This window comes from Bufo gargarizans, chromosome 2, assembly GCF_014858855.1.
Source record: "Bufo gargarizans isolate SCDJY-AF-19 chromosome 2, ASM1485885v1, whole genome shotgun sequence".
Taxonomy (NCBI): Eukaryota; Metazoa; Chordata; class Amphibia; order Anura; family Bufonidae; genus Bufo; species Bufo gargarizans.
The window spans coordinates 125,741,262-125,757,279 of record NC_058081.1 but is presented as its reverse complement, the minus strand read 5'-3'; the positions used below and the strand labels follow the sequence as shown (position 1 = coordinate 125,757,279).

The 16,018-nt window shown below is 43.6% G+C and overlaps 1 protein-coding gene across 1 annotated transcript in view; it reads right to left on the bottom strand.

The window, feature by feature from the left end:
* AGBL1 (AGBL carboxypeptidase 1) overlaps positions 1-16,018 on the bottom strand; it is a 1,106,789-nt gene that overhangs the window by 918,049 nt on the left and 172,722 nt on the right. The window contains exon 7 of the mRNA XM_044279459.1: positions 7,188-7,396. Within this exon, the coding sequence (XP_044135394.1) occupies positions 7,188-7,396 (209 nt within the window). The remainder of the gene's footprint in view (positions 1-7,187; positions 7,397-16,018) is intronic.

Genomic DNA, 16,018 nt, shown 5'->3' with positions numbered 1-16,018 from the left:
TGTTCAATGAACCAGTAAAGACTAAAAAATTCCTGTGGCTATGTGGTCAAGCAATTAAACAAGCCTTCTCAAAAATGAATATGTTTTGATTCATCATCCAAGCCCACTTGAGACTAAAGGTTTCTGTATCTCATAAAGAGCTCAAACTAAAGTTCACCGAAAGAATACAATGGAGATTTGGAAGTGGGCATACTGGCTACAGCAACAGTCGGTGCTTTAATTATCTTAGCGGAGCAGAAGCCAAATTATCTTGCGCTTCGTAGTAACAAATCATTTTGTAACAAATGGCGACTGAAGTTGTCTTAGAAAGAATAAAAATACTCACTACTCACTTCATCCACTTACTCCCTCAGAGGCAGTCTGCTCCTCTAGTGTTTGAAAAAGACAGTGTGCTCCCAGCGTGATCACGTGGTGATGATGATGTCATAACGTGATTACGCTGGGAGCACGTTGTGACATCATCACGCTCAACGCAGCTCCTTCGGCAGGTCTTTTTCAATCAAGAGAGGAGTGGACTGCCTCTGTGTGAGCAAGTAGATGTGGTGAGTGATTTAAAAAAATAAAAATAAAAAAGTCCATATTGCACTAGCGTATTACCGTTTTTTAACAGCCGTTAGATGGGTGCACTTCTGTCTAAGGGCTGTCCCATTGATTGATAGGCTGAATGGTATTTTAACATAATGATTCGTGATTAATTAATTCTTAAGGAATCAAATTTCAAACTTGTCAAACTTTGTCGAACCAGCTAAATCAAATTTTTCAAATCTCTAATCGTAACTAGAGTTGAACGGACACCTGGATGTTCGGGTTCGCCGGGTTTGGCCGAACTTCACAAAAAAGTTTGAGTTCGGGACCCAAAGACCCAAACTTGACCCTGAACCCGAACCCCATCGAAGTCAATAGGGACCCAAACTTTTTGGCATTAAAATGACTCTAATAAAAATCCTGAAAAGGGCTAGAGGGTTGCAAAAGGAATAAAAATGGGGGTAAGAGTAGGACAAGAGCCCTGCAAACAAATGTGGATAAAGACAAATTAAAAATAAACGTTCTAAACCTGAGCACAAGTGAGTGACAGTGACACCTGCCACCCCGCAAACAGAGGATGTGGCAGCAATGCCACCACGTCTTTCACCATCACCAAGCATCTCCACACTGTCTAATGAAAGCGTTCAGCTGTCCATCACCCAAACACTGGAGAGAAAGAGAAAGAGGAAGTACCCCCCTACCCACTGGCGATCCCTGGCCCTGAATGCCAGGATTTTCAAAATTCTTGGCCTTTGAAATGCTGTAATTCTGTCTGGTGGAGATGGAGACTTTTAAAAAACTAAAAAAAAAACACAGTATGTGGTTCCCAGCCACCACTACTTTTCCAGACGAGCCATCCCTTCCCCTCACATTGTGCACAACTAAGTGGGGGACAAAATCAGAAACATAGAAACATAGAATGTGTCGGCAGATAAGAACCATTTGGCCCATCTAGTCTGCCCAATATACTGAATACTAGGAATAGCCCCTGGCCCTATCTTATATGAAGGATGGCCTTATGCCTATCCCATGCATGCTTAAACTCCTCCACTGTATTTGCAGCTACCACTTCTGCAGGAAGGCTATTCCATGCATCCACTACTCTCTCAGTAAAGTCATACTTCCTGATATTACTTTTAAACCTTTTCTCCTCTAATATAGACACATAGGTGTGCACTGCTCTACGACATCTGTGGCAAGATCCACATAATCACCGATACATGGACCAGTAAGCACGGGCAGGGACATTATATCTCCCTAATAGCAAACTGGGTAAATGTAGTGGCGGCTGGGTCTGAGGCGGATAGCAGTTTGGCGCATGTCCTTCCGCCCCGAGGATTGCAGGGCATTTCTCTTTGCCTCCTGTTGCCTCCTCCTCTTACTCTGCTTCCTCCTACTGTACCACCTCCTCATCCGCTCAGCGTAACACCTTCACCACCAACTTCAGCACAGCCAGGGGAAAACGACAGCAGGCAGTTTTTGGAACACATCTGTTTGGGGGGAAAAAACCACACCACGCAGGAGCTGTGGACGGGCATGGAACAGCAGACCGATGAGTGATTGGTGCCACTGAGCCTCAAGCCTGGCCTGGAGGTGTGCGATAATGGGCGAAATTTCGGGGGGGGGGGACAAATTCACTTTTATTGGTGTCAAGGACCCCTGCAGCCTGAGCTGCAGATGTGACAGGCAAATAATTTCTTAAATTTATCGGTTAGATTGTTGGGTAGTATTTCCATGGTTATCAGGAATTTTTATTATAAATCGCAACAAAAACCATACAATGAACATTTCCCCAAGAAAACCCGACCAACCTCCCACCCTACACCCCCCCCTTCACTCAAACCAATCATTCATGCCCATTTACACAAATTTACTTATAAACATATTTACATAACTATAAGGCAGATAAACTAAATAAGCAAACAAAACTATATACATAACTTACCCTTTAGTCTACTTTCACACTCGCGTTTTGGCTTTCCGTTTGTGAGATCCATTCAGGGCTCTCACAAGTGGTCCAAAATGGATCAGTTTGCATTCTAATACATTCTGAATAGAAAAGGATCCGCTCAGAATGCATCCGTTTGCATCAGTTCAGTCTCCATTCCGCTTTGGAGACGGACGCCAAAACGCTGCTTGTAGCATTTTGGTGTCCATCTGATGAAACTGAGCCGTCCTGGCACACAATGTAAGTCAATGGGGATGGATTTGTTTTACATGAGAAAATCTGGCACAATAGAAAACGGATACGTGCTCCATTGACTTCCAATGGTGTTCAAGACGGATCCGTCTTGGCTATGTTAAAGATAATACAAACTGATCCGTTCTGAACAGATGCAGACGATTGTATTATTTGAATGGATCCATTCATGACGGATCCGCACAAAACGTGAGTGTGAAAGTAGCCTAACTTCTAAGGCCAGTCATATACAAGTGGCTCGGAGGGTGGGTTCCTGCACCAACATAGGCCAGGTACACAATTGTCCAGCCAGGGCACAGTTCTGGAGGAGGAGGAGGAGGAGAAGGAGGAACCATGTTCACAGCAGGGTGGCACCTAAAGCAGCTCATGGGCATCAGTGGAGCGTGGCTGGGGGGATACAGAGGACACAGACGATACACCTCCCACAGAGGACAGCTTGTCGTTGCCTCTGGGCAGCCTTGCACACATGAGTGACTCGACTACATGCTGCAGTGCCTGCTCAACGACCGCTGAGTTGCCCACATTCTAACCAGTGCTGATTAGTGGGTGGCCACCCTGCTGGGTCCCCGTTACAAGGACAACCTCAGAAGGCAGGGTTAGCATGGCCAAAATGTGGAAAAGCTTTGTCAGCACACCACAACATCCAGCACCGCCAGTTGATATGGAACGTCTTAGCAGGAGGCAGCATTTCACCAACATGGTAGAGCAGTATGTGTGCACGTACTGAATGATGGGTCTGCCCAGGGGCATAGCTATAGGGGAAGCAGGGAAGCGGCTGCTTTGGGGCCCTGACCCAGAAGGAGCCCATCCAGGAGGAGGAGGAGGAGGATTAAAATACTTTGTCAGGGCCCCCTCAACAGTATTACACAATGAAATGATATACAGTGGCAGTATAGACAGTGTAGAAAACGAATAGAACAGCTGCCGGACCTGGTCTGAGAGAGCGATCTTTAGTAGCCATAGGAATGGGGGCGGCATGAAAGGAAGGAGTTTAAAAAAAAATACTGTGGGAGGGGGGCCCCATTCAAAAATGTAAAAATTTGCTGTGGGGCCCAGTCATTTCTAGCTATGCCACTGGGTCTGCCCCATTCAACTTCTGGGTCACCAAATTAGGCACATGGCCTGAGCTAGCCCTTTATGCCTTGGAGGTGCTGGCCTGCCCTGCAGCCAGTTTATTGTCTGAACGTGTGTTTAGCATGGCAGGGGGGGGGGTCATCACAGACAAGGACAGACACCTGTCCACAGCCAATGTGGACAAGCTTACGTTCACTAAAATGAACCAGGCATGGATCCCACAGGACTTGTCCGTACCTTGTGCAGAATAGACATGTATACCGGCCTCACCCAGCCATTGTTATACTGCAGTGCACTTACTCTTTGTTTTCTTTTTTATATTTCCCAATGTTTTGGGGTCTACCCCAATTTATAAAAAAAATAAAAAAAATAAAACAGTCTTGTTGGCGACTACCTTTGTCTTCACAGCCAAAAAAGCTTTATGTCAGACAACAATGTAACCGCCAATTTTAATGAATTAAGTTCCCTGTCAGTTATGTAGTGCAGGTGTACTTGACAGCAAGAAATGGGTTTATTTCACCCAACAATGTAACAGACGAATGTTATAAAATTACTTCACTGTCAGGTATGCAGTACTGGAACACACCCTCCAAGCCATTTGTGAATGACTGGCCTGATAACCGTCAAAATGTCCCCCCCACAATCTAACAGCTGTATTTACTGGTTTTATTTGACTGTCAGCAATGCAGCGCAGGCCGCCAAATGTACTTTTTAGCACAAAAATGTGAATTTGTCAACCGACAATGTAACAGCAGTATTTACTGGTCTTATTGGACTGCCAGAAATGATGCGCAGGCCGCAAATGTACTATATAGCAGAAAATTTTGAATTTGTCAAACAGCAATGTAACAGCAGTATTTAACGGTTTTATTGGACTGTCAGAAATGCAGCGCAGGCCAAAAAAAATACTTTCTAGCACAGAAAATGGGAATTTGTCAACCAACAATGTAACAGCAGTATTGATTGGTTTTATTTGACTGTCAGAAATGCAGTGCCGATGTCAGAAAGAGAAAAAAAAATTGCTTTAGTTGACACATATATGTGACAGACTAATGTAATTGAATTATTCTCACTGCCAGGTATGCACTGCAGGCCGCAGGGGTACTTGACCGCCAAAAAAAGAGAATTTGTCCCCCTGGAATCTAACAGATGTATTTAATGAATAGATTTTCCCTGTCAGATATTCAGCACAGGGGTACTTCACAGCAGCTTTTCAACACGCGCCATTAAATAGCCGAACACCGAACTCGAACCCAAACTTTTACTGAAATGTTCGTGTTCGCTCAACCCTAATCGTAACATGACATTCCTAGCTGAAAACCTGTTTAAAACCTTTTTATAGGCAATGTTATTTAGAATAATGTAGTGAGTTCACAAGAACACATATAAAATTGAAATGACTTCTTTAGGCTAAGTTCACATATGCATTGACATTTACGGTTTTCTGATCCATCATAGAAGAAGACAACTAAAATTGATGGGGTGTCTGATCCATCATATGAGAGGCACCAACAGTGCCCCATGGACCCTACTGACTTTGTTCCATCATGGTGTCTGTCATTTTGCTGCATGCCATGCTATGGTTTTTCAACACAGATGTTAACTAAGCCTTATAAATAGATTTGTCAGTAACATAACGCTGTGAAAATTTAATATATATGGTGGAATTATCAAGCAAAAATCAGTTTTTACTTCAATATATTGCTCTGTAACAGATTGTAATCTACTCTAATAGATCAAACTCTGTAGGACTTTACTGCACAGTAATAATATCTAGATTTCAAAGAAGAGAGATAAAAAAGTCATACTGCACACTGGTTTATAAAGCCTGCAAACTTTGAAATTACTCTGAATGGTATGAGGGATGGTGCATTGCTACTCCATGCCGAAAATCGTGGCAAAATTGTGCATGCACACGCAATTGTGATCACAGTTTTAAAAAAAGCACAGCTGTGGTAAAAGTGGGTCAGAAGTCAAATGTAGGTGATTTTGGAAGTCACATAGCAAAATTGGCTGCAGACAGTGAAGAGGGTAATATGTAAAAGTATTCACATTAAATCAGTAAACCCAACACTTGACCCACCCAATGCTGCTGTGACGTTCGGCAACGGCAGACGTGGTCCTCCGCAGTGCTGCCGGTGTCCAGTTGCCAGGGAGATGGTCGGTTCTCCCTGTGAGGGAGCACTGGTCAATTAGAACGAGTGCACCCACGTCAGACACGCTGACGTCACTGGTCCTGTGATGTCGGGCACGTCACGTGACCAGGGAGAGCAGATTGCCTATGAATAGTGTTACTTACCTCAACATCATTTTCCTTATTCATTTTCTGGACCTTGTCTTCTGACCTTGGCTGTTCCTCTAGCCCTGATTTTGGACTCTGATTTGGCTTTATTGGTTTGCTGGTTTGACTTTGGCTTGGGTTTTGGATATGCTCATGCTCAACATATTTGGACCCTTATTGGACTGCTCGTGTTTGACCTCAGCTTGGTATTGTATTGTACCCTGTATTTCGATTTGGCACTGTTTGCATTTTCCTGGTTTTGACTCTGTCTGTCTTATTCTATTTTTGTTTTTGGTCTCGTGTGCCTGGCTGTCACTTTGTTGTTTTATCCTTGGTTGTGTCCCTTATCAGCCCCTGCACTTAGTTAACGGCAATGTACACCTTCTGAGGCAATTTTGGTTCATGATTGCATTTTTTTTATTTTTGGCTACAAATCATATTTTCAATTGGCCTTTATAAAAAAATATTGAGCCATTCTGTCGCAAAGGGTTAACTGTTTTTCTAACTATTACTGGTACTTTCACTTTGTGCTGGCCATCTAATAAACCTTCTCTCCAATTTACTAAAAGGTCATAAACACTTATTTAAGTAACATTTTTATCAGTAAGATAAGAATAGAGCTATAATGTGTTTATAAGGTCAGAGATCAGAAATAAGGAGCCATCAGCTCCCAAACCGACGGAAAAGAGAGAAAACCTGAGGTTGCTACTAGAGCATCTCAGCTATGTACAGAAAAAAGAACTCCATATATTTTTTTTAATAAAGACCAATTGAAAAAATGATTTTTAGCTCAAAATAAGTACAATGCAATAATAAAAAAATTGCCCCCAAAGGTGTACATAACCTTTAAGGAGGGACAGTCGACCAGTTGTGTTCCAATGTTTAGGGCGGCCATGCTATGACTAATGGTGGGTGTCCATCAGAAACTCATAAGCAAAATTGATTTAACATTTTTCTATATGTTTCAAGACTAAAAAGTATGGATTTTATTTGAGTGCTGAACAAACTTCTATTTTCCATATATCAACTGGGAGCCAGCTGTGTTTGTGCACCAACATAGTGGATGGAGGTGAACTGATTCAATTTGTATCAACAGTATAATTCTACCTGTGCTGTGGTGTAGAGGATTTCCATCCCATTGGCTTGATGAAATGCTTCTCTTCCAGAACGAACATTAGTTATATGTTTGAGACATCGCAACAAGCCTCTACGAATGGGCATGTAGTGGTTGGCAGAGTCACTCCTGTGCCAGTCTTGATAAAACCGCAACAGAGCACAAACATAGCCTCGGTTCACAACTCTTCTGATATTTGATTCTAGAAAAGATTGATTTGAAATATTATTATGAGATAATGAAAACTATAAGTGCATTTACATGTTACATAAAAGTATTGTGCTTAATGAATGCATCAGTACATGTTAAAATATTAGATCATGTACTGTGTATAGACACATGGTACTAGGCCTATTCAGGATGCTTGCTTTACTCCAACTACTGTTAGTAAAGTGTAGTTCCAGAACACTGAATCATAAGCGACTTAAAGGGGTTGTCCTGGTTGCCTGAAATGCTCCGATCCGGCACTAGTGGGAAGAGGCTTCAGCCCAGCATTGTTCCCGGTGACATCACTGGCTCTTATGTGCCGGCTTTAGCGCTTCCCTAGCCGTTTTACAGGCTAGTGCAGTGCTAAAGCCCGCATGTCAGTGCCTGTGACGTCAGCAGGCTCACTGCTGGACGGAAACCTCTACCCAGCAGTGTTTTATTATAAACAAAAAAGCCCTTGCCCTATGTGATCCTGCACAGTGCAAGGAAGAGCATCTGAGCTTTTCAGGCAACCAGGACAACCCCTTTAAGTTGCTTATACTATGGAGAGCCCAGTACGTCACCGGAACGCCATAAAATGCCTTTGCCCTGCGCTGAATCACGCATGAAATTCTCTGATACTCATATTTAGGGGGGCTGTCTAGGTGAAATTGTGGGTATGTCTGGGTTAAGCTCTGAACACCCCTTTAAGCCTCATATACATGACTAGTATTGATCGCGAATATTCTAATCGCAAATTTTTATCGCAAATATCGGCACTTCGAGAATTCACAAAGATTTAGAATATAGTGCTATATCTTCGTAATCGCAAATATTCTAGATTTTTTTTTCGTTAGTACCCTCCTGCTTCTTCTGGACCAATGAGACGGCTACAATATCTTTGTCTGAGCTTACCAACATCCCTAGCAACCAATAGGAAAGTTGCCTACCCCTTACTATATAAGAACCTTCCCAGCAGCCATTTTCTGCTGTTTTTTGCAGTTCTGAGAGAGAGAGCAGTGTCATTGCTGTGCTCTATGCTTTCATCTGGATCCCATTCCTTATCCAATTACATTAGATAGTTATTTAGCTCATATATATAATACAGATAGTTAGTGGGAGATAGTCAGTGTAAGTTAGATAGGGATATAGTGTAGCTCATAGGTTCCAGTGTAGGAGTGTAGGGTGTTAGTTAGTGTGATAGGAATTACTGTGCATTTTCTCCAGTCTCAGGAAACTTCTAGAAGCTTGAAAAATGTAGAAAAAGTGAGCCACACCTGTATTGCGTGTGCAATACGAGCATATTACATTGCCAATTTTAGCAATCAAGAAAATAATGATTGGAGATCACGAATTCAAGAATTTGCGAATGTATTCAGATTAGGCCAAAAATTTGCAAAATATATTGTGAAAACTAATATTGCCTATGCTGCTCATCACTATACATGACTGTATCCATTTTGCGTTATGCAAATTGCATATCTGCCAAATAGACATTCGATGTGCGGAACAGACACTAATATGATCCGTATGCCTTCCCATCCATATATCTGTTCCACAAAAGAACATATCATGTCCTATACTTTAGGTCAGGCATCCTCAAACTGCGGCCCTCCAGCTGTTGTAAAACTACACCTCCCACAATGCCCTGCTGTAGACTGATATCTGTAGGCTGTTCGGGCATGTATGCTGGGAGTTGTAGTTTTGCAACAGCTGGAGGGCCGCAGTTTGAGGATGCCTGCTTTAGGTCAATGGGTCTGCAAAATTAAGAGATACAACACTGACACCATATGGGCTGCAAAATATGTATAGTCGTGTGCATGAGGCCTTAACCCATTATTGCCAAGAATGCATCACAAATAGATAGATATTGGATAGATATATAGATAGATAGATAGATAGATAGATAGATAGATACAGTAAGAGAAAAAATGAAAACACAGCAGCACTGTCAGAGATGAAGAAAATTGATGTAATCCCTCCCAGACCATAGGCCGTAGGTCCAATGGATAATCCCAAAAACTAAAATCGCTCCAGCACCCATCTTAACTGTTCTTAGAAATGCTGCCTTATTTTAGTTTTTTAGATAGATAGACAGATTACATTAATTTGGAAGTGTCATATAATTTTTAATAGTGCTCAGAATGTAATAAGTGGGCAACACTCGTGTATGCACAAATCAGCATATATTTATCAAAACATGAGCAAAAAAAACATGCACCAAAGACTGCATCTCATCACTAAAAAAGAAAAAAAAATACATCTTTTTACTATAGACTTAAAAAAAAAACACTTCACTCGCTTCTATAGACTTCAGGAAACGCACAGACAAAAGTTATAAGCAATTAAAATCCACACTGAGCTGAGCGGTAGAGATATCCCTGAGCTTCAATATGTTCAGTTTCCCCCAGTTGGTGAACAACCAATTATATCAAGTCAACCACCGATAAAAATGAATCAATAGTAGTAACTAGATAGTGTCATTTCTGAAGAAACCACAGGATGTTAGCTGTTTGTGGCTCTAACCACTTTTTAAAAATTTAACCCAACTCACCTAATGACTGACTGTGCCAAATTTGAGGACCCTTCCTATAACAGTCAAAAAGTGGCAGTAATTAAAATTTTCTCCTATAAAATGAATGGCTGAAATGTGATTGGTTGTTAAAGTCTCCACCCACTTTCCCTAAATTCTAACCACACTCACGCGGTGACCAATGGTGCCAGTTTGGGAACTCTGGCTTTTATATAATAAGACAAACAGTTTTTTACATTTTCTCATTGAAGTCAATAGGGAAAATCTGATTGGTTGTTTGTGGCTCTGCCCACCTTTTAAATTTGAATTCCCGTCACCAAGTAAACGAATGTACCAAGTTTGAAGACCCTGCCATTAGCAGTGTAAGAATGGCAGCAATTTAAATATTCCCATTGAATAGCACTAGATAATATTTGATTGGCTGTTTTAAGCTCCGCCCAGTTTTCTAAATTTTAAGCCCAGTCACCCCGTCATGGCCTGTGCCAAGATTGGGGCCTCTGGCTTTAAAACTGTGAGAATGGCAGTATTTGAAAGTTTTACATTGAAGTCAATAGGTGAAATCTGATTGGCAGTTTTAGGCTCCACCCACTTTACCTAAATTTTTACGGCAGTCATCCAGTGAGTAATTGTGCTAAGTTTGGGACAGTTGCCATTTAAACTGTGATAATAGCAGCAGTTTATCTGCTTTTCATTGAGGTCAAAGGCTGAAATCTGATTGGCTGTTGTTGCCCCCCCCATTTTTTTCCTGATTGTGAACCAAAGTCACCTAGTGACTAATACTTGAAGGTTTGGGAATTATGGCATTTAACGTGTAAAAATGGCAGCAGTTTTATTGTTTTCTATTGAAAATCAATGAGTGAAATTTGATTGGTTGTTGGTGGCTCTGCCTACTTTTTCTAACTTGGAAGTGGAAACACCCAATGACCTAATGTGATATTTGAGGTCCATGACATCAATAATGTGAGAATGGCAGCATTTTTTGTTTTTCCCATTTAAATCAATCAAATAAATCTGATTGGTTGTTTTGGCCCCACCCACTTTTCAGAATTTTAATCCCAGTCCTCCAGTGACCAACTGTGCCAAGTTTGAGGACCCTGCCTTTAACAGTCTAAGAGCAGCGTCAGTTTTACATTTTCCCATTTAAACAAATTACTGAAATTTGATTAGCCGTTGCAGACTCTGCCCACTTTTCATAACTTTAAATACAGTGACCCACGGTGCCAAGTTTGGGTACTCTGGGTTAAATACTGTGAGAATGACAGCAATTTAAATTTTCTCATTGAAGTCAATAGGGAAAATCTGATTGGTTGTTTGTGGTTCCGCACACTTTTTAGAGTCCCCAAAATGTGACAGAAATTTTCAGGTTGACCCCATGACTAAGTGACCCAAGTTTGGTGAGTTTTACTTAAAAGCTATACAAGTGGCAAAAGTTTACAATTTTCCAATGAAAGTCTATGACAAAAAGTGGGGTCTTCGGGGAGGCCGCTGCAGGGGCCAGGAGGGTAGGATCGCTTATTAAAGCACAAGCAACTTACCTCACTAAAGGACGAAGATAGAGTTGAGCGGACACCTGGATGTTCAGGTTCAACGGGTTCGGCCGAACTTTACAAAAAAGTTCAAGTTCGGGACCCGAAATTGACCCCAACCCGGACCCTATTGAAGTCAATGGGGACCCGAACTTTTGAGCACTAAAATGGCTGTAAAAATGTCATGGAAAGGGCTAGAGGGGTGCAAATGCCAGTAAAATGTGGTTAAGAGCATGGCAAGTGCTCTGAAAACAATTGTGGATAGGGAAATGACTTTAAATAACATAAAATATGTAAAAATACATGTGGAGTATGAGGTTGTGGAGGGGGTGGATGTGGCGGTGGAGGAGGAGGTTTATGCGCCTACCATGGTGATCACGGGTGGCGGGGAGAGGGAGCGTGAGAAAGGGATAGCACATCCAAGGGAGGTCAATGGATGAAATTAAATGTAATCGAGCGGAAATGTGGGATAAAGTATTGAAGCAGAAGATTCCAAGTTAAGGAGGGGGCACGCGGCAATTACCCACTCCAGAATCGGGGAGGTAGTGACGATAAATAACAATACAGGACTCTTAAGATGCACTGTTATTGGAATGATTAATTAAAAATTACAGGGAATGTCACTGGGGTATTTTGGATTTGGAAACGTTAGCCAGGAGAGGCCCTGCTGCCGTTTTGTTGACTTTAGACTTCTACCTGATCGCATGTCCCTGTGACGTCCACCATCCATTTGGATATCTTCTCTATCAACTTTCAATGTTCTTTTCTGAGCCTACCATGTTGATCACGGTTATCGGCGAATCAGGGTTCCATGCCGGAGAGGGAGCGTGAGAAAGCGAGACCTCATCCAAGGGAGGTCAATGGCTGCAATTGGATGAAGCGGAAATGTGGGACAAGTTATTAAAGCAGAAGGATCGAAGGAAAGGGCCAATTAAAGACGAATTTTAGAAATTTAAGTCCGTCACATATGCAGAGCAGGGATTTTTCATCGCCAGAAATGGGTTAATGTCACTCACCAATGGAACAGATTATTTTTTAATATTTCGGTCCCAGGGGTTAATTCACGTCAAAAATTGTAAAATGTCACCCAAGAATATAACAGAAAAATTTGTAAAATGTATTAACCTGTCTACTAGGTAAAGCAGGGGTCTATCACAGCCAAAAATTGCTGAATGTCACCCAAAAATGTAATAGAAAAATGTGTGAAAATTATTAAGCTGTCAACTAGGTAGAGCAGGGGTATATCACAGCCAAAAATTTGTGAATTTCACTCAAAAATGTAACAGACAAATTAGTGATTTTTTTTTTACCTGTCTACTAGGTATAGCAGTGGTATATGACACCCAAAAATTGGTGAATTTCACCAGAAAATGTAACAGACAAATTAGTGATTTTTTTTTACCTGTCTACTAGGTATAACATGGGTTATTAGACAAATAATTAGTTTATTTTAGTGAAATGACATAAAATAAAATACGTTTAAAAAAAAATTGATTTATGAGGTGGAGGTTCATTTGGAGTAGGAGTTTGCGGAGGCGGTGGACGTAGTGGTGTAGATGGAAGAGACGGTGGGGAAGGACGAGATAGCCCAAACTGTTTTTTGGTTTAATTATATTTTTTTTTTATTAGGGTACACTCTAAAAGTTTGAAATATCCAAAATACAAGAATGAGCAATTGAGCTGTAGTATAACAATGGCTGGGTAAGGCCAGTATACATGTCTATTCTGCACAATGTACAGAGAAGTCCTGCGGGATCCATGCCTGGTTTATTTTAATGGCGGCTGCGCTTGTCTGTGATAACGCCCCCTGCCGTGCTAAACACACGTTCAGATAATACACTGGCTGCAGGGCAGGCCAGCACCTCCAAGGCATAAAGGGCAAGCCCAGGCCATGTGCCCAATTTGGAGACCCAGAAGTTGAAGGGGGCAGACCCATCATTCAGTATGTTTAGGCGTGTACGCACATACTGCTCCACCATGTTGCTGAAATGCTGCCTCCTGCTAAGACGTTCCATATCAGCTGGTGGTGCTGGTTGTTGTGGCCTGCTGACAAAGCTTTTCAACATTTCGGGCATTCAAACCTGCCTTCTGAGGTGCTGGTGGTGTCCCAGCTGCGTTGGCGACCTCTTCCTCCTCCTCTGCCTTCGCCTTGTGGTTCCACTGTGCCCCCGCTGTCAGGTGGGAATGCCACCAGCAGCGTGTCTACCAGCGTGCGCTTATACTGGAGCATCCTTATGATCACACTCCAGTGAGGGAATTAAAGACGGTACATTGGCCTGGTAACGGGGATCCAGAAGTGTAGCCACCCAGTAATAAGCACAAGTTAGAATGTGGGCAACTCGGCGGTCATTGCGGAGACACTGCAGCATGTAATTGCTCATGTGTGCCGGGCTGCCAACAGGCAATGAAAAGCTGTCCTCTGTGGGAGGTGTATCGTCTGTATCGTCTGTATCCCCCCAGCCACGCACCAGTGATGAGCTGGTCTGGGTGCCACCCTGCTGTGAACATGGTTCCTCATCTTCCATCTCCTCCTCCTTATCCTCTTTCTCCACCTTGTCATCCTCCAGAACTGTGCCCTGGCTGGACAATTGAGTTCCCGGTTTTTTCGGGTGCAGGAACCCACCCTTGGAGCCACTTGTGAATGACTGGCCGGAAACCCTATGAAATGATCGCTCTTCCTCCTCCTCCTCCTGTGCCACATCCTCTTCCATCATCGCCAGCAGCGTTTTTTCAAGGAGAAGAAGTGGGGTAGTAACGCTGAGAACGGCGTTATCAGCACTGGCCATGTTGGTGGAGTACTCAAAGCAGCGCAACAAGGAACACAGGTCTCACATGGAGACCCAGTCATTGGTGGTGAAGTGGTGCTGTTCAGCAGAGCGACTCACCCGTGCATGCTGTAGCTTAAACTCCACTATCGCCTGCTGCTGCTCGCCCAGTCTGGCCAGCATGTGCAAGGTGGAGTTCCACCTTGTGGGCATGTCGCATATGAGGCAGTGAGCAGGAAGGTTGAAGTTACACTGAAGCGCTGATAGGCGAGCAGCAACATGGTGAGAACGCTGAAAGCGCGCACAGATGGCCCGCACTTTATGCAGCAGCTCTGACATATCGGGGTAATTTTTAAGGAATCTCTGCACCACCAAATTCAGTACATGCGCCAAGCAAGGGATGTGTGTCAAACCGGCTAGTCCCAGAGCTGCTACGAGATTTTGCCCATTATTGCACACCACAGGCGGGGCTTGAGGCTCACTGGCACCAACCAGTCATCGGTCTGTTGTTCAAGGCCCGTCCATAGCTCTTGCACTGTGTGGGGGTTGTCCCCCAAACAGATACATTTTAAAACTGCCTGCTGTTGTTTACCCCTGGCTGTGCTGAAGGTGTTACGCTGACCGGATGAGGAGCCCGTAGAGGATGAGGAAGTGGAGTAGGAGGAGGAAGCAACAGGAGGTGAACTGAAGCGCCGTGCAATCCTCGGTGGTGGAAAGGCATGTGCCAAACTGCTATCCGCCTCAGTTCCAGCCGCCACTGCATTTACCCAGTGTGCTGTTATGGAGATATAACGTCCCTGACCTTGCTTACTTGTCCACGTATCAGTAGTGAGGTGCACCTTGCCACAGATGGCATTGCACAGTGCACATCTGATTTTGTCCCCCACTTGGATATGTAGTTAAGAGATGGCATGCCTGGAAAAGTAGTGGCGACTGGGCATGATGTACTGTGGGACAGCCACCGCCATAAGGCTTTTAAAACTCTCCGTCTCCACCATACGGAATGACAGCATTTCAAAGGCCAGTAATTTTGAAATGCTGGCATTCAGGGATTGCGGGTGGATACTTCCTCCAGTGTTTGGGAGAAGGAGAGCTCAACGCTTCTGTGGGACATTGTGGAGATGCTTGGTGACCTAGATGGTAGTGTTGCTGGTAGATCCTCTGCTTGCGGGGTGGCAGGTGGCACTGTCACTATAAAGGTAGATGAAGAGGCCGAGACTGCAGCAGAAGAGGAAGCAGGAGGCGCCAGAGACCTTTCTTGGTATTTGAGGTGTCTACTCCACTGCAGCTCATGCTTTGCACTTAGATGCCTGGTCATGCAGGTTGTGCTCAGGTTGAGAATGTTTATGCCTCGCTTCAGGCTCTGATTGCACAGCGTGAAAACCACTTGTGTCTTGATGTCTGCACATTGTCTGAAGAACTGCCACGCCAGGGAACTCCTTGGAGCTGGCTTTGGTGTGCTCGGTCCCTTGCTGAGGTGGGCAGTAGCAGGCATACTGTCTAGGAGACAGCCGCTCCACTTTTGCACCCTGCTCCCTCTTCTGCTATGCTGGTGGCTCTGTGCAACAACCGCCTCTTCCTCCGAACTACACAGGTTACTCCCATGACCTTGATTCTATGTGGGGTCGAGGATCTCATCGTTCTCCACATCATCTTCCACCCAGTCTTCACCCCTGCCCTCCTTGTCGGTCTGCTCACTTTCAAAAGCCACAGCAGTTGGCACCTGTGTTTCATCATCATCCGAGATGTGCTGCGATGGTCCTCCCATGTACTCATCTTGAAGCATAAGTTGTTGGGCATCGGTGCACTCAATC